Source organism: Notothenia rossii, assembly GCF_949606895.1.
Source record: "Notothenia rossii genome assembly, chromosome: 2".
In the NCBI taxonomy this organism is placed as follows: domain Eukaryota; kingdom Metazoa; phylum Chordata; class Actinopteri; order Perciformes; family Nototheniidae; genus Notothenia; species Notothenia rossii.
This window is the reverse complement of record NC_136904.1, coordinates 85795372-85819636: the sequence shown is the minus strand read 5'-3', so window position 1 is coordinate 85819636 and position 24265 is coordinate 85795372. Positions and strand designations below refer to the sequence as shown.

At 41.4% G+C, this 24265-nt stretch overlaps 1 protein-coding gene across 4 annotated transcripts in view; it reads right to left on the bottom strand.

The window, feature by feature from the left end:
* Positions 1–379: 379 nt before the first annotated feature.
* Positions 380–24265, bottom strand: part of il1rapl1a (interleukin 1 receptor accessory protein-like 1a) — a 168396-nt gene continuing 144510 nt past the window's right edge. For 3 of the 4 annotated variants that reach the window (XM_079666994.1, XM_079666995.1, XM_079666996.1), the window contains 6 exons: positions 17477–17609; positions 13323–13468; positions 8789–8935; positions 5528–5698; positions 3157–3201; positions 380–2622 (listed from right to left, as the gene is read on the bottom strand). In XM_079666994.1, coding sequence (XP_079523120.1) covers positions 1901–2622; positions 3157–3201; positions 5528–5698; positions 8789–8935; positions 13323–13468; positions 17477–17609 — 1364 coding nt within the window. In that variant the 3' untranslated portion in view covers positions 380–1900. The remainder of the gene's footprint in view (positions 2623–3156; positions 3202–5527; positions 5699–8788; positions 8936–13322; positions 13469–17476; positions 17610–24265) is intronic. The other variant, XM_079666997.1, reaches the window with a different exon arrangement.

The window sequence follows — 24265 nt, the reverse complement described above, 5'->3', positions numbered from 1 at the left end:
TCTATTAATTTGTCAGCTTGCAGTAATCATTCTTCCTGTTAATGAAAGCCATTCAAATATCCCTTCCTGAAGTGCTTCTAACTGTAAGTGATGTTACTAATATGATGCTTCAGCAGTATTTAGACAAATCAAATGAGTATCTACTATCTGTTCACAGCAGCTTAGTTTTGAAACACTGAGAGGGAACACGTAGAGATACTAAAAAACGAGGCTCTTGATTTGATTAATACAGACTGTCACAAAATAAGTAACGAAGAGCGATGAATATGCCATTAATCTGACTATTATTGTCGATTTTTAGAGAGTAAGTACGTGACGCAGATGTTAAGAATTTCTGCAAAGAAATGGTCAGAGTTGGACACAAAAAAAAAACATCCAAAAGGAAATCAATGTTTTTAATGTGCAGTGAGAAAGTAAGGGCAACTGATAATGATTGTGTTTCTATAAAGATAGACATTTCTTTCCAAGTGAAAATCGTGTTTATATATTTATATAAATATCTATATTATATATAGAATACATATCTATTTGCTATGCATACTCAAAAATCACACCTTCAAATATATTTAAAAAGTCTTCCAAAACACAAATGTATTCTTTTCTTTCCTTAAACATGAACTATCCATAGGACCCAAAGTAATTATCAGGATGGGAATAATATTATGTTTTACAAACCAAAACATTGAAAATGCTTTACTTTTTGAATCTAGAGCAGTAGAGGACATTTTTTTTTCATGTGGGACTCAAAAGCCACCTCCACCTCTTTACAAACCAGGAACCACATTGCAAGTGTACAAAACCAGCATAACACTTATACACAAATCCCCTTCCTGTGGTAGATGAAATGCAAATAAGTATGACTTCTCAAGCAAACTCTTTTCTGTTATAAAAATAGATTTCTTTTTTAAAATAATCTACAGATTTCCTTTTAAGGTGAGGCATTTCACTATCACTCTAAAACAGCAAGGCTGTTTGTTTCAATAGAAAATATGAAGCTTCAGAGAGAGATCTGCCAGTCTGTCTGTCCGTCCGTCTGATTGGAGAGGACTAGCCCCGCCCCCCAATCGCTCGTCCGTTTCGGTCCCACAGGACGGTTTATTTTTGCCAGCTCCTCCTTCTTTTTGCATATTCTATGATTTTTTAAAAGAGAGTTTCCTTTCAAACTAGATACACCTTTTACAGGTAAACAAAAAGAAGTTTCAGCTCATTGAAGCTCCTGAAATGTCCAGGCAATTTCCAAAAGTGTTAAAAATGTTCTCTTAACCTACACAAAGATTTAAAAACAAACAAAACAGAACAGCGCAGGTACATGACATACTGGCTTTCCAAACAAGCGTGTTGAGATAAGATTAAAAAAACAAACTAAAAAGAGGAAAACAATAACGAATATACAAATCTGTATAACAAGTTAAAGCAAAGTCCTACTGTAGAGAAGGCAACAAACATGAATGAATTAAACAAAAACAGGAAAACACTGATGCTACAAATAAATCGAAATATATGTACAAGACCCTGTTTTCCTTTTGTTTGTGTGTATGCACATTTGTGTGTGTGTGTGGGTGTGTGTGAATGCGAGTGTGTGCACAATTGCCATAGAGTGTAAGTTCTTTAATGTGAAGTTCTTGCAAGTCCGTATCTTGCTCCTAGATGAAACAGTGTTTTCATTATACCTCCTGTAGTTCCACATAGAAAACATCCTTTGTAACAGAGGCGCTGTCCACTTGCAAAAGAACAAGGGGAAACTGTTCAAAAACGTCATGTAGCTCCATCGCTTGCTGCCAACGCTCGGAACCAGATGGATCCAAAACACCTTGCACCGTTATCACGACCATAAACTGAGTTCCTCCCAGACCGAGCCTCTCCTCTCCTGGCTCCTCCTGCATCAGACGCCCGTTCATCACTACCAGATGACGCTGGAGATGCTGGTTTCTCTCGGCAGCAGGGGCAGCATGGCGTTGTTGGCGTGCGCCTCCTCCAGGCTGTGCTCCCGGCTCTTCCCCGGGGGCCTCTGTCCGTTCAGCAGTGTCAGTGGGATGTTGCAGTAGGTGTGCTGGTTCCCCAGGGAGGAGAGAGGTGGCAGGGTCCCTCCTGGGGGTAAGTCATACTCGTAGCTGCGGTAGTAGTGTTTCTGCCTCATCGTGGTGTGGTAGGTGTTGTGGAAAGTGGATCGCAGCTCGGGGTGGGCGGTCGCCATGGCCGTGGAGGTGGCCGCCGCCATGGAGATAGCAGAGACGGTCTGCAGCTCTCCGAAGGGGCCCTGCTCGCTGACGTCCAGCGCCGGCTCGTGGCTGAGCATGGGCTCTGTGCGCCTGAACGGCATCTCGTACTGCAGCTGCTTCCAGAACTTGGAGTTGAGCTTGTTGCTCTTGGGGCCACGCCACTTGATGACGGTGAGGGTTTTGATGGTGTGTTTGAGGGCCTCCACCTCCTGGTAGTTCATGATGCCGCGCAGCTCGGCGCACTCAATCAGGATGACTTTTATCTCTCCGGTCGCCAGCATGTTGCGCAGCCGCGTCTCCAGCTCAAAGATGCTCCAGCCTCGCCGCACCACGTAGTTGGGCGTCATGACGATAATGAGGCGCTTGCTTTGGTCCACGCAGCGAGCCACATCCTCTATGTAGGCTGCGGGGAAAGAGGTGAGGAAGAAAAGGAACATGAATAAGAAATAAGAGCTGATACATATTTGAATAACGTACATTCAGGATGTCTTTTAGCTTAAGATATGATTAAAAGAGGACAAGGCCACAACACTTAACAATGATGGATGAACATACAGAGTTAGACACAAAACACAAGACATTGACAATCTACTGTCCGGTATTTGATCAAATGACAGTCTAAAGTTCTAAACTACTGTATATGTGAATGCATACATACATATCTAAAAGCATGGTGTTTGTTTTGGTGCAATCTAAAGTATTGTAATATTACAATACTGAAGGGCAGACCCACAGATTAAGCTAAACTCTGCACTGATTGGTTCTAGATGGAGGGAAAATGATTGATAAAGTGCACAGTCTGTAGGATTGGGTTGATTTTATTCTACTGAACTTGGCCTGATATTTCAGATCACACAACAGCGCCACTCTCTGAAACTTCCTAGGGGCAGGTCAATGACAGCGGCTGATACAAGAGGAAAAGACTGAAGGCGAGTACCTCCAAAGAGTCGTGTTTCATCCTGGTAATGCTCATGGGTGAGACCTAAACATAAACATTTGAACATTTAGGTCACAGGCAGAACACAGTACAGACACAGAAACATGCTCAACAAAGTTGTAAAAGTAGCTGCATCTCCTCTCGCTCGTCCTTCTTTACTTCACACATGATTAATCACATACCATGTTTCACTGATTGGACATTCATCTACAATGAGTTTGCTTGGCACTGATGCTAGCGGCAATTTTCCTTTGATTAAAGGAAAGAGGCCGGCGGGGCTCAGAGCCTTTGCACATTTCCCACTGATGTTTAATTCTATCTGGACCAAGTGAGATGTGTTTGCGTTTTATCTGGTCCACGCCTACAGTACAAACACAGCATTACTACTAAGCAGAGCACACTGTGTACCGCTGGCACAGACAGACTACTAAGCAGGGTTAGCACGCAAGGGGATATGTTCACACAGATTTATTAATGCATGGATAAACTAGTACGATGGTAAATTTGTTCAACGTCTCAGCCACACGATATACAATATTCCCAAGTTTGGCGGACTTAATATCAGAATAGCCAGTGTGAAAAACTTTTATCCGCTACTTTAATCCAGAGAGGATACAAAAAAGATTCTTGTCCATAGTATTTGCCTTAATTTTGACTTTTTGTTCTAACATTTTGAATAATATGCCACTCATTACTTGCGCTCATGTAATTGAATCTGCACAAACAGTACAACACAAGACAGAGACAGTGAGAAACAGAACAGAAGACACACGACAAACATGTATTGTAAACTAATGAAGTTAACTTATCCATTATCATGCCTTCTTATACTCTACTTCCTGCCTCATCACTCACTTGCATCAATCTAAAAAGTTTGACTAAAGCTACACCAAAGATCCAGCTCGGAGTGGGTCCTGACCTGCAGATCAATCCGTCCATTCAGGCACTGATCTGTTTGAGGGTGATTCAATTTCACACACACCAGACCTACCATTATTTATACCAATATTAAACTATTTCGACAGATGGAATACCTCACAAGAAGCCATCATTAACAGCATTGCTCCATACAATCTCTCTACTAGAATGGTTTCCAGGCATATCATAACACACACCAGCTGCCATTTCCTTCTGTCATGTCTATCTGCAATGTTATCACCTATGCTTAAACCATCCATAGCCAGTTTATCAGGAATCAGCCTTTAAAAAAAAAATGTATATCAAACTAGTAACAGGCAGCCATTATTCTGATACCTCCGCCACATTTATTTCTCACAGCATACTCTTGCAATTCATTTCTGACCTTCTCAGCCTCTGCATCCATATGTGGATTATATTTCAGCTTCCTGCAGGGATCCAGATCTACATACAATCTCTCTCTTTATGCCAGTCTATCTGACATCACTATTTATACTCATATTCACAAAAAGTCAAACCTACTGTATGTCATTCTAAATCTACACCTTGCATCAAGACTCCTTCAGTCAATACTAGAATAATAGTCAATACAAAAAGTCGAGGTGACACCAAGACCTCACCAACGCGCTCTTTTTTACCGAAACATGGAAAATGGCTTCGAGATTTTGGTTTCTCTAGAATTTGAACTCAATCCAGTATTCCTTGCATATCTTCACAACTATTGGAGCCATGTGTTGTTTTCCGCATGCTCGTTATCTCAGGCAAATCACTCTCACATTTGCAACAATCTGAACCATCTTCATTAAGTTCTTGCTTACCTTAGCCTCGTTTAAATTAGATGACTCTTACACTACATGATAGGGCTGCTCGATTATAGCAAAAATCATAATCTCGATTATTTGGGTCAATAATTGTAATTGCGATTATTAAATGCGATTATTCATTGGCTTTGAAAAAAACAGTTTATTCGAGGAAATATTTTTTGAACAGTATGTATTTAACAGTTGATTACCCTGACCTTTAAATATAATTCAACTGAAATACCCCCAAAAAATTATTATAAAAAAAAAAAAAAAAATCGTTTAATTTTGATTACGTTGTTTTCGTAATCGTTGCAAGCCATAATCGTAATCGCGATTAAAATACGATTAATTGAGCAGCCCTACTACATTAAACTATTTCTGCCTTTGAAACGCCTTGACTTCGTCCTATACAATCACCCTCTTTCCTTCTTCCTCACAATCATCTTCAACATCCTATATTTCCTAATTTTGTTAAATCTCATATTGTTGTGTCATGGTCCAAGCACCTGAATGATAAAGTGTACCAAATGTGCCACACACTGCAGAAGCTACAGTACACAATCAACTGTAAATTCCCTCACCATCCAATAGAATATGACACAAATACACATGTGTGCAGGCATGTAAACAGAGACAGTCGCATCTCTTACTTCCTGTTGGAATGAGGTCTCGATCTGGGATGAAGAGTTTGTAGCCGTAATGTTTCTCCAGGACATCGGGGAGGATCTCCAGGGCGAAGCGCTCCTCCTCTCTGGTCTCCTGACTCCACTGGTCAGGGTCCACTTTGGTGTAGGACAGGTACGCATCGTAGTCTTTGTTTTCTGTATAAAAAACAGGGAGCTGATTATGAAAAAGGTGTTTTAAATACAGTGACATCCAGCTCAAAGCTCATGATATCCCAGGACTCCTCGTGGCACAGTCGAAGACGTGTAATCACAAACTCTAGAGAGATACGCATATGGAAACCTGAACATTACACCCTTATTTGATTGAAACGATCTCATTCATAATCCATGCAGGTGTTCTAGCAATTTAATTTAGCTTTGACTCAAATTTCAAAGCAATTTCAATTAGAAAAAAAAAATCATCTTCCCCAATTAACTTTGGGCTTGAAATCTCATCTGCGTAGCACAATTTGAAGCCTGTATCACATTAAATAATTCATCACTCATTTAGTTTATTAAAGCCACCGCTTGCTTTAATTAAATTTGTTGAATTATAGACTATTATCAAGTAATCATTTTCAGATAATTCTGCCAGAAATTAAACTAACTCTTGTCGAGTATGAGAGTCTTTGATGGTAATTTCTTCAAAGATTATCCTAAATTGTTCGATTTTAGCAGTAAGTCAGTATTCAAATGATGGAGAAGAAACTCATTGTTTTTATGAATATGTTGTAGTTCAGTACATTTGACATATTCTACAGACTGACTTTACACTACAGTAGAAATGACTTTCATACAGGACAAAATAATGATTGTTTTTTGCATTGGTTCCTCAAGTACTGTACTGACGTTTCTTTTTACTTTACTTAAGTATTTCCATTACATACTACTGTACCTATACTTCTACTCATTCCACGACAGGGAATATTGCACTTTTTACTCCATTACATTTATTTAACACTCTTAACATGTATATATAAAAACACATGATATACTTCATTGATATGATGCAGTACTGTACTACTTTTAAAGCCAGTATTTTACAAAGTCTCTAAAATGTGCTCCACGGTGACACACTACAAGTTTAAAATACTCTTAATCTTGAAAAGTAAAATACCCTACAATAATAACAGTCTGTGATAGAGCCATTTTCATTCTGAGTACTTTTACTTTTACAGTACGGTAAACACTTTAATGTAATAGTGTTACCTGTAATGGAGTATTTTAAGAACATATTAGCGCTACATTTACTTCTTCCCCTCTGATTGGTTCACATTGTCTGTCCTGCACTGAACACAACGTTTGTTTTCATGCAACACACCAAACCACTGATATTTTACTTTTCTGTAAACCGCTGCTTTAACAATTCTCGACTCTTCAGAGAGGGCTTTCTTCAGACCATAGATTCAGGAATTTGCTCCCCTTTAGCCACAGGGGTGTTAGTGAAGTTGGCCACTGATGTTAGGCTCGTTGCAGTTCATTAGTTCGCGTTCCAGTTCACCATTTCTCTCTGGATCAGATTTTCCTCGCGTTGAAACAGAAAAAAACACTTCTCCCAAATGCAGTTTCATACTTATTTTGAAACATTGTGGCCTACATAACAAAATCCAGCCGCTGACTGACGGTACACAAGAGCATTAGTTCAGGGGTTGTCCATTTATCTTTGGCTATTTGGCGAATATAGGAAATAAATTGGGGTAGATACAAGAATACCCAAATCAAGACGCAGGCAATACCATTTTCCCCACCTCGAAATGATTTCCCAGAAGACAGTGGCAAAGAACTGAACAGGCAGAAAATAGAAGATGGGGGGAAAAAACCACTACTGGTGACATGTTCAGTGAGTCCTAGTCATTACGCTTTGCAGAAACAGGATTGTGGGCCAGCCAAAAAGGGAAGAGGTTTTTTTTACAGAAACCCTTTGAGGAGCTTGCGCAGCTTTGAAACTCTCTGGAAAGGCCAGGACTGCGCTCGATAGGATCCAAACATCAAACAACGCTTTCAAATTAGCAACCAGCCTCAAATTAACCACCTAGCAAACTTGGAAAATCAAAAACAGCTTGTATCTGCGGTTCCCTGACGGTATGACTTAATCATGTGGAAGTTTGAATCAACAAAACAGCGTGTAATAGATAATTCATGCTACTGTGGAAACAATACAATGATTCGAGTTTGGGTTCAGTCTTTCCGGAATTCTTGAAAAGAAAAGCGACAAAGGAAAGCCAAAAGGGAAAAAGTCTGGGGCGCAAACAGAGGAATCGTTAACTTCAGCAAAAGTTAACTGTGTTCTGGAGAGAAAACAGAAAGTTGCCGCTGCAATTTCAGACTGTTTACGGCCCCATTTGTCTCTCAGGAAAGCAGCTTGGAGCCCGCCCGGTCCCCCTGTCCCGCTATCTGGCCTTCGACAGCAGAGGGTGGGCATCATCCCATGACATATTGAGACTGATCTCTTTTTAAATGGGCAACAAATTGAAAATCTGTCTCCTCTCTTCCCTATGCAGCCATTGCGCACACACACACACACACACACACACACACACACACACACACACACACACACACACACACACACACACACACACACACACACACACACACACACACACACACACACACACACACACACACACACACACACACACACACACACACACACACACACACACACACACACACACACACACACACACACACACACACACACACACACACACACACACACACACACACACACACACACACACACACACACACACACACACACACACGTACCTCTACACCAACAGTTGATGAAGAGGAAATGAGATGCTGTCACTGAGATAGGAGGCGACATTGGTATCTAGCGGGGAGTCTGTTGTGGAGAGAGGCTCTGACACACACACACACACACACACACACACACACACACACACACACACACACACACACACACACACACACACACACACACACACACACACACACACACACACACACACACACACACACACACACACACACACACACACACACACACACACACACACACACACACACACACACACACACACACACACATCTCATGCACATGGATAAACAAACAGGACATAACCACATCCATGGAAACAAACCCAAACAGGCACATACGCAATCATCTCTGCACGCTTGACATCGAATTTGAGATGAGAGAAAGGCCTTGACATTTTTTGTTGCAGGTCTTCAGATAGAAACTGAGTTTGTGTTTGTGTTGCCTTTCACTTTCTTTACCTCCATCAACATCCTCGCTGCCAAACTGCCTCCGATAGAAAAGCATCAGCTCGATCTTGTAGCATTTGTAGAGGGAGATGAGGAAGATGAGGAGCAGCAGGATCGCTCCCAGCCCTCCTGCCAGCTCCACCGTGTACATGAGCTCTGCTGAAGACACACAGACCAGAACATATTTAAAAACTGCTGAGACAGTGGAGGCACGGTGTGGTGAACACCGCTACGTCTTATGAATACACAAAAACAGGCTATTGACTCGGCAGGTTAAACCCACAGATTCTTTATTCTTCATTTCCCTGTTAAAGACGCAACGTTAGGCACTTATGGGACGCATTTACATTTGATGAAAGGTTTGGCAATCATCAGTATTTTCAGAGCGAAGCAGCATCGTTCTTCAAAGAGGGGGAAGACGGCTCAGGATGACTTTGGGAAACAAGTGCACAGTGCAGGGAGACGTGAAAAAGAGGATGGTGAGAGATTGGGTTCATTTCTTTGGAGCAGCAACACAGCTCTGCACTTTGTCTGTCGTCCATTCTGTGACTTGAGACAATTGTGGACATGGATGAAGGCACGTTCAAAACAAGAGGCTCCACTTCTCTCTCTCCATCATACACACCCCCCCTCCTTTCTCTCCACATTCATTTATCTTCTCGATTATCTCCTCTCTATCCCCTCAGAGGCCTGGCTCGGGGAAACATGAGTTATGTTGTTTATGAAAGCAGCATTTACCTGGTTGGCCCAGCGAGAGCAGGTTCACCTTATATCTGTCACTGTGGACTGGAGCAATGCACGGCTGTCATGGCAACCGCTATGCAGCTTCTATATTATCTCAGATTATGTGCACTGCAAATGTACACAGGCGTACCTTCCCATTTCTCTGATTGACATAAGATATCTGCTCTAGTTCCCAATGCCAGCGTTTTATATCAGTGATTGTCTTTTTTGTACAAGCAAGCGATACCTAATTACTTTCAATATGATATCGCCTATTTAAAGAAAAAGGATAACATATTTGAGGCTATAAGGCATGGTGGTATGAAGAAAATCAAATATCACAATATTTTTTATCAAATACTTCAATATAAATATTTTGTACGATATTGTAGGTTTGAGAATTTATACTTTGCAATAATAATTTTTATAAATAATTATTGACAAGCAGATTTATTCGGCTATAAGCGGGTAAAGGCAAATAAAAATAAGAGCTAAAACAAGCTGGGATTTAAAAAAAATGTCATCACTTTACTTTAATGCAGCTTTTAAAATCAAAAAGACACTTATTTGATACTACCATATCTAAAATGTAATACCATATCTAGTCTCATATGACAACATCAATATTACATTGCAATATTGCCCAGACCTAGTTGTCTCACCCCAAGCTTACACCTAAAAGATTGATTGTATATTTTTTTATTCTAACTAAAGATGTTGCAATGTTGCATTCATAATACCACTATCTGCTCTGTGCAATAAATATGAAACAACAGCCAGAAATGTAGCTTAGCTATCTTAGCTTTAAGACTGGAGATGTGGGAACAGCTAGGCTCTGTCGTAGGGCAACTTTTTAAAATGTACTTTTGGACCTTCCCTCATATTTTAAACGTTTTTAACTAGTTGTAGATGTTCCACTGACTACTATACGTTCCTCTGCCTTTCTATTTCTCGTACTCTTCAGATACGAAAGTGAAGGAAGCCCTGCAGCACAGACATTCACAAACCTGCTGCGGGGCTTATTACTGATGCATTCTGGGAGGGGAAACATGAAATAAACATCAGAATAACATGTGAGACGCAGAGAAAAAGTCTTTCTTAGCATTCCTCTTCTTGCCGCTTTGAAAGAGAGTTAAATGAAGCTGTCTGGAGTCGACAAAGACACTCAAAAGGAAGTGGGCCATCTACAAAAGACGGTCAGAGAGACAGAGATTAAAGCGGGGAGACAGACAGATAAAGACTTAAAATGTAATTGTATGCTGAACTTATTGGCCTGTTGGGAAAAGCCGAGGAGCAATTTGCTGTTTAAACAGCCATCAAATTACCTCTCCTTGCAGGGTGACAACCAGTGCATGAAAAGAGCTTCAGACAAGTCATGCTAGAGAGCCAGAAACGCTACGCAGCTGCTGGAGCTCATGTTGGAAGGAACGGAGCGACCAAATGGAGCTCAAGCACCGAGCATTAACACACACATGGAGGGATAAAGAGATACACAATGGACAGCAAAAAACGAAGCCTGTGTGAAGATGGCAGGGAGGAGTTTGGGTTGTGAAGTGAATTTCTTCTTTGTCTTAAAACAGGACATTTTAAAGATGCCCCTTGGACTTTGAGTAACTGGGATGAACATTTCTCACTGTATTCTGACTTTTTATTGACTAGTTGGCGATACAAATAAAATGATAGCCGACACCAGCTCTACTTTAAATGAAATATGTTAAAGTGGTTTACAGGGCGGAGGAACACTGCAGTCGGGTGATCGTTCTCTGTGGTAGTGTTGCTACAGATTCCATATTACACATACGAGTCATTATTGCTATAAAATGTTGATTAAAGCATCTTTATACTCAATTATGTCAGGGTTTGAGTTTTTGTGTGTCTAGTTTTGGGGTTATTTTGCTGTTCTGTCCTCCCTGTCGTTAGTTTCCCTGGGCTGCAGTCGAATAGTTCATTTAGCTTAGGAACCTTCCTAACCGAGTGAAATGACCCAGAAGTCCCTCAGTGGCAGCCATGATAAGTGCCGTTCAAATTCTCCAAATGAAAGGAAAGGAGGTTTCAAACTTCCTTTATAACCTCCTTTAGCTTAGGAACCACTGGACCTCCCTTACCGAAAGGAGAGCAGAAAATGCTGCCCCACAATGCTTTGCAGCTGCAGCATTTGACGTCACACAACAGTCGGCCGTTCATGGAAACAAACGATTATGACCGAGAAATGATATCATGAACGTTACGGTGCTTATTAAGCATTTTAAAACGTATGTGGTAAGTTGCCAAAGTGCTTTGTTTTGAACGTTCATCAGTATTATATTCAAAAAGAGGAATATGAACGTTAGTTTTTACTGAAATGATCAAATAAAGTCAACATTTCACAGTCTTTACTGAGCTGTGTGGGGTTTGTTCAACTTTTAAAAGATGTTTGAATGGTGATATACACACTGATAGATGTTAAGGACTAACGTTTATAATCAATACATTTGTATTGATTTTAAGATCTTTTCATACAATCATACGTATTGGGATCATTTGTATTAATGTGGACCGGAGGGAGAGGGTGACGAGCATAAGTTTCACTTTTTTATTTCAATTCCAATTTTGGTCATGAAGAATATGTTTCTCTGTTGTTCATAAAGCATAAAGCAACAGCATCAGAGCACAGTGCAGAGTCTCTAGATGAGTCCGTCATTCTTATTAAACATCCATGTTGTAGTCCTCTGTATAGAAAACTGTAGTTTCCATAGTTTCCCCACAGCAGCAGACGCACAAAATGAAGTCCGCTGGCGCATCATAAACACGTCGGATAGTGAAAGTGCAGTCGGATTCTCTAAAGTACCGCAGTCTCTTCTCCTAAGTCCTTTTGAATTCTCCTATCCACTATCCCTTAACCCTGTGACTTTTCACTCAGAGGTCAAGGAATAGGAGATAGGGTTAGAACTTAGTAGCTGATTTTTAAACTATCCGAACGCAACCATGGTGTGTCTAGTTGTCTGATTGTGTTCACCTGTTGCCCTTGTGTTTCTCCTCCCCTGCCCGGCTGTTTCTTGTCTCGTGATTACCCCTCCCTGTATTTAGTCTTGTCTCTTCCTGTGTTCAGTGTTGGTCCATTATTTGTCGTTCATGTCCCCCTTCGTGTTGGTCACCTTTATTTGGATGCTACCTCGTACCTGTTCTTGGATTCTTGTTTTTGTTCAGATTTTGTTGAATAAAGCTCGCCTTTTGTTTCCTTTTGAAACCTGCTACCTCCTCAATCTGCATTTGGGTCCTATTTTTCCCCAACCTTGACAAATTAAGCAGCAACTGCTAATCAGCCAACATTTGTTCACAGTCTTTTGTAAGACAAGTAGATCAGTCTGTAGGGACTTGGCTTAGGAACTGAAGGGTTGCCAGTTCAAAACCATGCCTCTATGCACTGACACTCCTCCATTAAATGCATGTGTTTGTGCATATCTGTTTTCCTATGCATGTGTTTTTTTAGAAAGTGAAAGAAGTGAAAAGTTGAATTTCCCCTTGGGGATTAATACAGTTTCAACTTCTTCTTAGTGGGTATGCTAGAGCTACCAAATATATCCGGCTGATATTTGGGTATATGTGGAACAAATATATTCATAAGACTAGAATATTCCCATTTTGATGAAATGTTGCTGGCAGGCTTTGCATACTTCACTCATCATAAAGCTTTAATGAAGAGTTGGAACGAGCTGATACAGAATATCTATGATAGTGTCAGACAGTGAAGGAACAAGATGAGTTTTTAAACCTTTAAGCCACTCACAGGGAAATGAATGTGTACATATGGTGTTAGGGGGTTAAAGCTCCTCACTGCCCTTACCTCGTCTGAAGAGCTGTATGGTAGCTTGGCGACGGCCGTTACCATTCTCCACAAAACAGGAATAATTTCCCAGGTCCTCCTCCTCCAATGAGTCAATAGTCAAGGATATGGACACTTCCTGCTCACCAAGATGCTCCTTGACAACCCTGCAAGATAAACCATCAACACTTACAAGGCAGCAACGCTTCTCTGAAGGACTCTGTTGGGAAACAGGAGACGAGAAGTGGCTGTTGAGACAATGTTCTCTGAATATACAAGAACATATAATCAGTGCGAGTGTGAAAATGTCAACGGTATGTGTGTGACGGGGCCTGAAGAGTAGAGAACCAGAGCAGCAATCACAGAACATATTCAGCCGTGATGGTCGAGCCATAAAACGGCTATAAGCAGCACATTTCTGTATCTCCGTGACCCCCCCCTTACAGTAAGCACTTCAAGGTATGTTCATTTCTTCTCTCTGCACTCATAACATATGAGAAATGAAAATCAATAAGGGCTCTTCCAACGGAGAATGTGGGGGGGTTGAAATCAAATAATGGCGATCAGAAGAAAATCTTTTTATAGAGGCTGCCATGGTAACGGCGAGAAGGAGAGAAAGTAATATTCCATAAAGTAAATGAGTGTCCCCCCCCCCGTTGGGCTGGTTGAGCCTGATGGAGGAGAGAATTGGGAGATAATGCTTCCTCATACCTTAGACGCACTACTTAGCCCACTTCTGCAGCACCCTCAGCACAAATTACACTTTGGAGGAAACAAAAGATCTCCACTGTTTGTATTCGTGTGAGTGCAGGTATCATCTATGGCATTTTAATAACGGCTGCGATTAGAAGCAGGAGTGGGATGAGAAAAGTGTGTGTTTGAGTGTGTAGGGGTTTAATGACTCTCAAGCTTCTCTCGCCTTCGAGTCGATAAACGGCACATACGGACAGCTTGTTGGGAAGATTTGGCATCAGTAATTGAAAGTGTATCCTGGGCTTTGCGTGGAGAGGCTGATGATATATTTGTAGTTTCAGCTGAGTTTGTGGTGCAATGGGGTTGGTTGGCGGGGGGATGTAGGCACGGGAATAATTCATGTCTCTCCAGGGAGTGGTGGGTACTTTGAAGCCTCCAGTTTCACATTATCCCACCGGATGAGGCAACGCAACTCTCTGCCATACAACCTGATGGATAATGACCACGGCTGGTCACGCCTGAGCCTCAGAACGAGGGGCTAAAGTTAGAGGAGGTGGATAACTAGGTCCAGGTGAAGCACAGACACATATGGGAGCATGACACACACAGTTGGGCTGAAGAGGGAATTTGATGCTGTGTATCGCCGCGAGATGTTCCATCCATGCAATTGTTTGTAAAACCAAATACTTTCTTCAGGGTGATTGAGTTTATCGATATGGAGTTAGTCGAACCGCTGCGGGCATTTTATTCTTCTCAATATTCTCTCTCCCTTCCTCATGAGCAGAACCTCAGTCTTTGCAACTTATTCAATCCTTGTGCACAGTAAACTGAACGCACACCTGCAAAACAACAACTGAATCGGGTCAATAACATATTGACCACCCCCTTTTTTTTATTTTGCTGAACCAGATTTGTTTTGCTAATGTATTCATCTCTGCATGCTATGCTAATGCCCAGTCACCCGTGCTATGATAACAACAATAGCCCTGTCCCGGTGGCACAAATGAGAATTTATGGGATCGGGCTACCATTGCAATGAACTCCACTGAATCAATATGCTCAGGGTTGGGTTAATAAATGCATGCAGAGACTCTGAACCCAAGGTATGGATGCTCGTCTGTGAGCTTGAGTTTGGCTGCTGATGCATTAGTAATATAGCTAAAAGTGTGTGAAGGAGAGAGGTCTCATGCCTACTGTAACATTTAAAAGAGACACTGCAGGGTAGCACACATTTGTTCATGCTTAGTTTCTCCTTCCCTTTCTCGCCTGTCTTTTCCTGTTCCATATGTCTGGCTGTCTTTGTGGAAATAAAACCTCATTGCACCGGCTGTATGTGAAGAAGCTTAGGGTGGCAGCATCAGCAACAGAGAGCGGATGATCAAATACAATATTGATCCGCTGCATGAAATATCGGTATGAATTATTGAGAGATAACCCCTCGGCTGGTGAGTGGGGGAATCCTGTTGTCAGGTAGTAATGGAGGCAGACAGAGGCAAGAGGACAGGAGAGCTGTACTCCTTTCCGTTGCATTCTTATATTAATGCATAAGCAAACTCACTATCACAGATGTGTCTTCTTCACTTTCCTCCTAAGTGACTTCAACCATATTTCTTACTATATCCAATTCTATCCCGTCTGCTCTCCCTCCGCTCCCCTCCTACTCCCTGTGGCCCATCTGCATGCCGCTATAGGTGGGTGCAGCGAGGGAGATAGCGACAGTGGCGGCGCTGTGAAAAATGGCGGTTGTTAACCATCTGACAGGGCTGTCTCCCCAGAGCTGCAGCCTTTCCAAACAGCCCTAATGGGAAACACGCACATGGACCGGGGAATGGACTTGTTTAAATGTGTTACACCACTAGGAGGCAGAAACATGGAAATGGGCTTGTTTTAAACGTCTTGGCTGTGAAAGTGAGGCTTGCTGGGCACAGTTTACAATGTTACATCTAAAGGAGACAGCAAGAGAGCGCACGTTAGAGAAGCTGCTCTTTTAAGACGAGCTTAACATTTAGCGCATTAATCCTTTCAAAATGTTAGAAAACACTGCACACAAGCTGGACTTGTACAATATTGCGGTGAGTAGAAAAAAGCGAGGGTGCATCCTGTTCTGCAGCGGATAAACAAAAGCTTTAATTTAAACAATCTTGCCATGGAAATTAATTGTTGGACAATTGGTTCAACTTCAATTTGAGAAATATACAATATAATTGACATGGATACTTCCCAGATTGACTGTAACAAGTCCAGATGTCCTTCTCTTTTTTTTTGGAAAGTTAACTCTGCAATACTGGGAGACAAGCAGCTTCAAAACTGGCAACTGAATGTCATATTGATGACTTTCTTTATTAAATATTTATATTTTTAAATATTTAATAAGATGTATTATTGATTTAACTAACAATTGAATACAATATAAAACATTTTAAAAAATTGAATGCATAATAAAATATGAATTTTTGGGAAAATCGAGCCACACAATCAGCTATGACAGAAAATAAATCAAATAAAGTCAATAACTTCAAATGACTAAGAACTATATCCGCTACCATTCAGTAGGGACTTGAAACTAGCGTGCGTTAAATAATCCATCATAACACACAATTCACCACCTGCATTCATTGTCATATTACTGTCAGAACTTGTGATGCAGCTGCACACAAGGACTGGTCTCATTGTCTTCTCACAGAAGGACGCTCAAACGACCCTGAATCGAGTCAGCTGCAGAACAATACACTTTATAATGAAAGAAAAAAGAAAGGTTTTCTTTTCTCAATGTACAGGTTAGCAGGTTTTCTTTGGTCTCGTGGCTTGAATTTAGACAGCATGGCTGGTAAATGCATTGAGGCATGGGACACATAATCAATATTAAGCTGCAGTGCAATAGCCTTGGTACCAATACTGAAGTATGTTGTAATGATAACCATTCATTGTTTTGTGTCACGGAAATGTTTGCGATAAAAGCACTTTAAACAGCACTTAATAAATAGTAATACTTCTGTTGCTGAAATATGAGTTTCCCATGTCAGGGATGTGTGTTCCCTCCGCGTTCACACACATGTTGTGATGTATAATAATATGTATAAACCTGCTTTGTGCATGATGTAAGCAGTTCCATTGTTACTGAGCACGATATGGCGTATTATAAGTTATCCTGTTTTCAATTGCTTGCTATTGCATTTCCACGACAAAATCATTTAAACAAATATAATAAGACGTGTCAGAAATGAAGGAATAATAATAATTCAAACAAGCTTTAAGTACCTGCACGATTGTACAACAGCTAAACAAATGGAAGCCAGCGGGTGCTTAGTAGGCAGCACATCAATCTCTGGAAAATGGTTGGTTTAGTGTACGCAATTTGGAGTTAATGGACTAAAACATGCAAAACCATTGGTATCCTGTTTTAATATTTTCCAATGAACGTCTCTACATCTGCTATTAATTCCTCATTAGCGTCATGTCATGTGAAATCAATTCCAGCTTACTTGCTGTCGCTTTCCTGGATCCTCTCTTCGTCCAAGTCTTCTATAAACTTCTCTCCCTTCATCCAGTAGATGAGCGTGCTGACGTCCCCGCTGTAGCCGAAAAACGCCCGGCAGGTCAGGTTCAGAGCATTTCCTGCGAAGACAAGGAGATGATAGGCTGTCATGCTTGATAGCTTTTTAAAAAGGTGTGCGTTTCATGCGCACGGACCGAAAAAGATTGAACCATATCATATCTGCACCTTCAAAGCGAGAGACATCAACAGAGACATTCTGTTGGTGAAATGTGGCATTCACGATCCTTTGTAATGTGGGTATCAATCACATTTTTTTGAACACACCAACCCACCCACCCACCCACCCCCACCCACACACACACACACACACACACACACACACACACACACACACACACACACACACACACACACACACACACACACACACACACACACACACACACACTTGCAAAAACCATGGGGACTGTGACAGCTGTGATTAAAACAGGAAGTCTTGTATTCAACAAGTCAAGTACAACTTGAAATGTTTTGATTTGCTCACGTCACTAGTACACAAACACAGTAAGGTATACTAATCTGAAAGTAAGCATTAATGAACACACGAGGGCACTCAAGAGCTTCCCAACCCCCCCTCCATGCACTCTGTGTGCATGGAGGGGAAAGAAAGCAAAAAGAAGTGAGAGGAGGCTGAGAATAATGTTATTTTATTTAGAGCTGCTGCTGAGTGTGAAGAAAGGTCAGGAGTCAACAACTGCAGTTTGCTGAGAGATGATATGTGGAAGTGATTGTTACTGGGAAAAAACACAGGGCCTTCTTCTGTAAATTGATGGATTATCTGTTGTGTTCAACAGGGAGGGCAAGTATCCAGATGGAAGAAAGAGACACCTTATGCCCCAAATCCAGAAAAGTTTCTCTTTACTTTTTGTGGTATTTTTTTAGACATATTGTGCTTTCAGGTTCATATCTGTATGTTGTGCCTCTACTGTGACATGACTCCATGCTTTAATGTTCAAAAAGCTCTTTATTTTTCTCATACTGCCTGTGCTGCAGCACCTCTTTGTCTGTCTGAAACCAGAGCCCAGTCTGCTCTGATTGGTTAGCTGGACGGCTTTTTTGTGATTCGTCAACAAATAGTTTTATGATGTTTGGCCCCTTAACCTATCGTGTACTGTACAATGTGTTGGATTGCTAGGCAATAGAAGCACAAGTGTTACGTAGTGATGTCACTCTGTTACAGAAGTAAACAAAGTAGTCCAATGGAGGCGTTTCCGGCAGGGGGGAGAGAAACTCTCACTGGAGGAAACTTTAGGATTTTAGCTTTTGCAGACCATTGACATGCACACAAAAACCTATATAACAAGAAAGGCCAAACCCCGAAAAGCACAACAGGGCCTCTATAAAGGAAATGAATGAGCTGGTGGTAATGTGGTATGTAACACTGATGGGAGCTGATTACAGGTTCCATAGAGACACGACCTTCAGCGTCCATGAACTCTGCATGCATTAGGCTGCTTAGCGTAAAGACAGAGCACTATTGGCGTACATATGTTTACTTTGCATTCCTCTGAAGTGGCATTCTCAGAAGGCCTGCGGTGCAGCAATCACATGCGGCTGCCTCTCAGGGCACCGCACATCAACATGTAAACAACGCACAGATGAGGGAGGCTCATCATGCAGCACGTACTGCAAACTGCATGGTGGAGGCCGCTCTCCTCTGGGGAGCGCTGACGCTGTGTCTGGCTGCGAGGCATGTGATTGGAGAAAACACCGGGAGCAAAGGCTTGGCAGGGATGGAGGTGAAGGAGATGCTTTTCAATGTTTCACAGCAGGATTTATGTGCAGGAGTGCAAAGTAAACGGTACTGGTATGGGGCATGTATTCATTAATCCTTCTTAGCATGTGACAGCACCATGGACAGCTCCCCACAGTCTACTGCAGGGGATAAAAGGCAATTTACAGCCCCTAAACATACCTATGTTTGAGTCAAATCCTCTCTAATATTGTCATGACAAGTGTTCATTGCAAGACTGTTCTATTGCATTGAACATTTCCTTTTGAAGATGATATTGAGCCTTATTCACCTCCCAGAACTCCTTTCTCTCAGATGCTCTAGCTGTGACCAGCGGACATATGTCTCAAAGCAAAAACAGGCACGCTTCTTTTTTGTATTTGTTTGAACTCAGGGCATGTATCTTCTGTGCTCCATCTTCCCACAACCCAATGCCACGGCTTCAAAAGATTTCAGTAGGTCACTCGCCGCACAAGGAAAGTTTTAAGGCGTGCAGCAAAGGAGGATGGGAGGATGCACAGGAATGAACCGACGCCACTGTCTTCAAGAGCAGTGGCTGACATTTTCAAAGTTCAACAGCCACTCTCTACTTGGTATTTGTGCACAGCCGCGCTCGACAAAGGCTACACTCGGTACCTACAAAATAATAACCTCCTGCTCGTGATTACACAGATACAAAGGTTAAGGGGCAGCGGTATTCAACTGCAAAGTCACACTTAATCATATGTGTAGCGGACATTAAAAACAACTATACTGTGCAAAGTACATATTGTACATCTGCATGTCTCTTTGTGTGAGATTGATTCAGCATTTCCCTTTTGTATCTGTTTGTAAATCCCCTCATGCTGTTAGTTTACCCCACAGATCAATTGCAAACGAAGAATGTCATGCTGTCGGGAGCCGCTGCCTGCAGAGGAAGTCTCCGCTGAGCTCCCTGGGAATCACAGGAAATTGTTGAAGGACTCATGCTGTTTTATTCTAATCCAAGTGCAGCACTCCCCAAAACTCACTCACAGCCACTTTTCTTACTTTTTCTACAAACAGCAGTGGGCTTGATTCACCTGCATTATCACCATCATGGTCACGGATTCAGTATGAAAGCTGGTTGCAAGACAGTTGCCATCTTTTAAAAAAAATGTTTCTCCCCTAACAGGATTAGTTAAACTAGAGTGGCACAGACATATTTATTTATTTTCTTATTTTAAGCACAAAACGAACACATTACAACGCAATAATGGCCATTTTTACACACAGGTGAGGCTCAAACACTGTTTATCAACTACCGTGTAAGTCATTTTAGATTTGTAGCTCTGAAAAGATAATCTAATAAGATTTACAAGTATTATTTTTAACACAAAGAGGTGCATTAGTAGCCGTTTTGGAGACTTCTTTCACATTAAACAATCTTCATCATCAAATGGAGTTTACTCTTGTCATTGATCTGCAGATGTTTAAATATCTATTTCTCTAAGCCCTCTACAGACTTAAGCGTTGGCTCAAATGTTAAGATTGAAAGCCTATTCTTGGAATAAAGCGATGAAGGATTAAGGAAAAGAGATTTCCAACCAACATACTGTAGACAAGGGGTTTTAAAGAGAGAAAGTTACTGTTACATTATAGAAGGTTCCAGAGTAACTACAAATAAACCTTGATTTAAAGTTGTTTTGCCAAACTGCAAGTAACCGAGGCCAAATTATTCCTTTCTACTGTTCACATAACAAAGACCAAGTAATTCAAGATGTTTTGTCAGGTTTAACAGAAATAAAATAAAATATGCAGCAAGTCTGAATGCTAGCTGTATTATTCATGGTTTCCATGGTCACCACGTCATCCGCCTACTGTACACTAAACCTTCGTACAGCTCTATAAACATCCTTTCTTTTTATTACTCCAAACACATTCAATTTTAATAACGCAGAGGTAATTTACAAAGGCCCTATTATATCCCCCACCCAACACATTGTACGTGATTGGCTAAGGGGCGGGACATCTCTAAGCAGTTGACCAATCACAACAGAGCCGGCCGAATAACCAATCAGAGCAGACGGGGCTCTGGTTTCAGACAGTGCAGCACAGGCAGTATGAGAACAATAAAGACCTTGTTGAACATTTAGGCGTGGAAGCATTTCACAGTAGAGACACAGAATATGAACCTGAAAATGAGCATATGATGTCCTCTTTAATTTAATAGCTATACATTATATACATCATGCGTCTACAGCTCCAGTTTAAGTTGACGAGGAGGAAAGGTTAAAATGTGTTTGCAATGCTGTTGACAAAAAGAGGACACATATTAGCCCTGATTAATATCTGGCATGGCTCTGTCATTAGCCTCTGAGCCAGCAAACAACTAGGATGTCAAGCCGCTTGAAGTTTGAGCAGATGGTGGGAAGACTATTAACCAGGACTGAAACAATGAGGTGAATCATTTGCACACTATCAAGTTAAAGAGGAGGAGAAGCAGCTTTTTAAATCTGTTCTCTCCTGCTGTCAAACCCAGCAGCAGGGTCGTTATTATGATCCATTATTATGCCTGAGCAGATTGTAACCCTTGGTATATCACAAGAAGGGTGTGTGTGTTGACTTTAACTGATCTTGAGGGTTAATTATTACCAAGATGTTATTGTTTCTAAATGGGTATGGGTACAGACAGACCCCAGACCAGGCTGCAATCAGTGCTAATGATGTGTGTGTGTGTGTGTGTGTGTGTGTGTGTGTGTGTGTGTGTGTGTGTGTGTGTGTGTGTGTGTGTGTGTGTGTGTGTGTGTGTGTGTGTGCATTTTCTAGGAATAAAAGGGTCCATCCATGACCACCTTGGGCACCATAAAAGAAGAAACACTTACACTTTTAAAAACCTGGTTGATTAAAGGGCTTACCAATTAATTTAGAAAGTAAAAAGTACGTTTCACTTAAGAGGATGACGGAGGTAGAGGAAAGCCAGAGAAAGTTAAATTATGACCCCGGGCTTCGGAGAGGCTTTTAAGAGAACAAAAACCTAAAGAGAAAGATGTGCTCCAGCACTATCTTCACATAAGAGTGAGGCTTGCTTCACCCTGCTAGGATCACTTATGTTGGAGGCTGCAGTAATAGTTAAATGTTTTCGTAAAATGTAATAGTAAAATTCTTTAATTTGCTAGCTACTCTAAAATAATGGGAACATTACGAGTTTCTTGGCTTTTTTCTTCTAAGCAGTAGTTATTTTCTGAACGCATCATCCTCTTGACAAGCCTATATCCACCAAAAAGGGCCAGGTGAAAACTCAAATAACGCTTTCTGTACTCAGCACAATACTCCATGAAACAACAACACAATTAAATGTCAAACTGTTTATAAAACACCTTTTACAGTCACTGTGATGTTTCCAGTGCGAATGCTACACTCGCTGCGTCCAAAAGTAATTCAACCATTTAATCTGCGTACATGCTGTATGACACTACTAATTATTTGGCTTTTCAAAGCTGATAAGCATTTGGAGTGATTTACGGCCCGTCCACACTACAGCTTCAAAAAAAGCTTGGAGCTGGGCGTGTCTGAAGCTTGGGGATTTTATTCGAGCACCGCGACCAACAACCAATCACATGAATGTCCCGCCCCCGGCATACAAAGCAAAAAACCCCGGGGATTTTATGCGAGCAATATATATATATATATATATAAACTCCCCAAACAGGCGAAAACCTACCAGTTTCACCCACTGTCTCTGCCACCTCCCTCCATGCCTGGTTCCTTCGGTTTGTATCCCAGTAAATAGTTCTGGTCGTAAAGAACCGGGTGATTTGCTACCGTAATTTCTCGTTTGGAATATGAGGAAATGAACTGCGGTCTGGCTCTCCCAGCTTGCACGCGGTTTGATTGGCTAGCGCTTGAACTGTCAGATTTGCATAAACGGGATTTATTGGCTGACGTTGGCTACTCCGGCTTCAGAAGTTGAACATTGTTCAACTTTTGCAGCCTGAAACGCCAGGAAAGCTCCGCTCTGCTACCCACAATTCAGTTCGGCGAAAAGCGAGGCAACGTGACGTCACCCCATTCAAAGTGAATGGGCAGACGCGTTGGAAACCGTTTTTGAAGCTGTCGAAGCTGTAGTGTGGACGGGCCGTTATTAGGGAGATTTAATCCAACACTGACGATATGTTACTGTTAGAGAGAAACATATCACAATGAGCCACCTTTTAAAAATATATATATTTGTAGGATTGCAACCAAAGAATACATGTTAAAGTTTATATATGAAATAGTATAAATTGTTTTACATACAAAGGATATATTAATGTACAACCTACATGTAGTTGTTTTGCTATTCCCATGGTGGTTTTGTCATGATAATCCTTGCTACAAATATATATTTGGACATCCTCATTAACAATAGAAAGAAAACAAATGTGGAAAACATGCCTTCAATACACTGTTAGCAAAACAAGCCTTGGCATAATATGATTTCACAGACTGCCAGCAATATATTTTTACATTTACATTGATAGGTATCTCCTTGGCCCTCGCTCTGACGATAATGTGCGACCACTCTTTTGGTCAAAACCCAAAAATTCGAGTCCATCACCGTGTCATTTTTAGAAGTTCACAAATAAATGTGCCATTTCAAGACTTGGCAAGATGTGGTGTGAAAAAGATCCCCCGCTGCCTGAATGTGCGCCTTGCACAGCACAAGAGCGTGATTAAGTGTTTCCATGAGTGTGTGTCTCTGTGTGTGTGCACGTCTTTGTGTTGTTTCTGCCTTCACGCATGCGTGGGTGTGGAACAAATCCATGTAATCGGAGTGATTGACATCCTCCAGGCGGCTGAGAGTTGGTCACGGCGCCTGATGGAAATTAGACTTAAGATCCACCCTTTCTCTTATTCCTGCCCAGCATCTTTCAGGAGTTTTACCAACTTCCACACTGAGTGCCACTCTGGTCCTGAATTAGCCACGTACTGAATACTTGGAGAGGAGGATAGGATCATTTGTTAGGATACATCTTAAAAGTA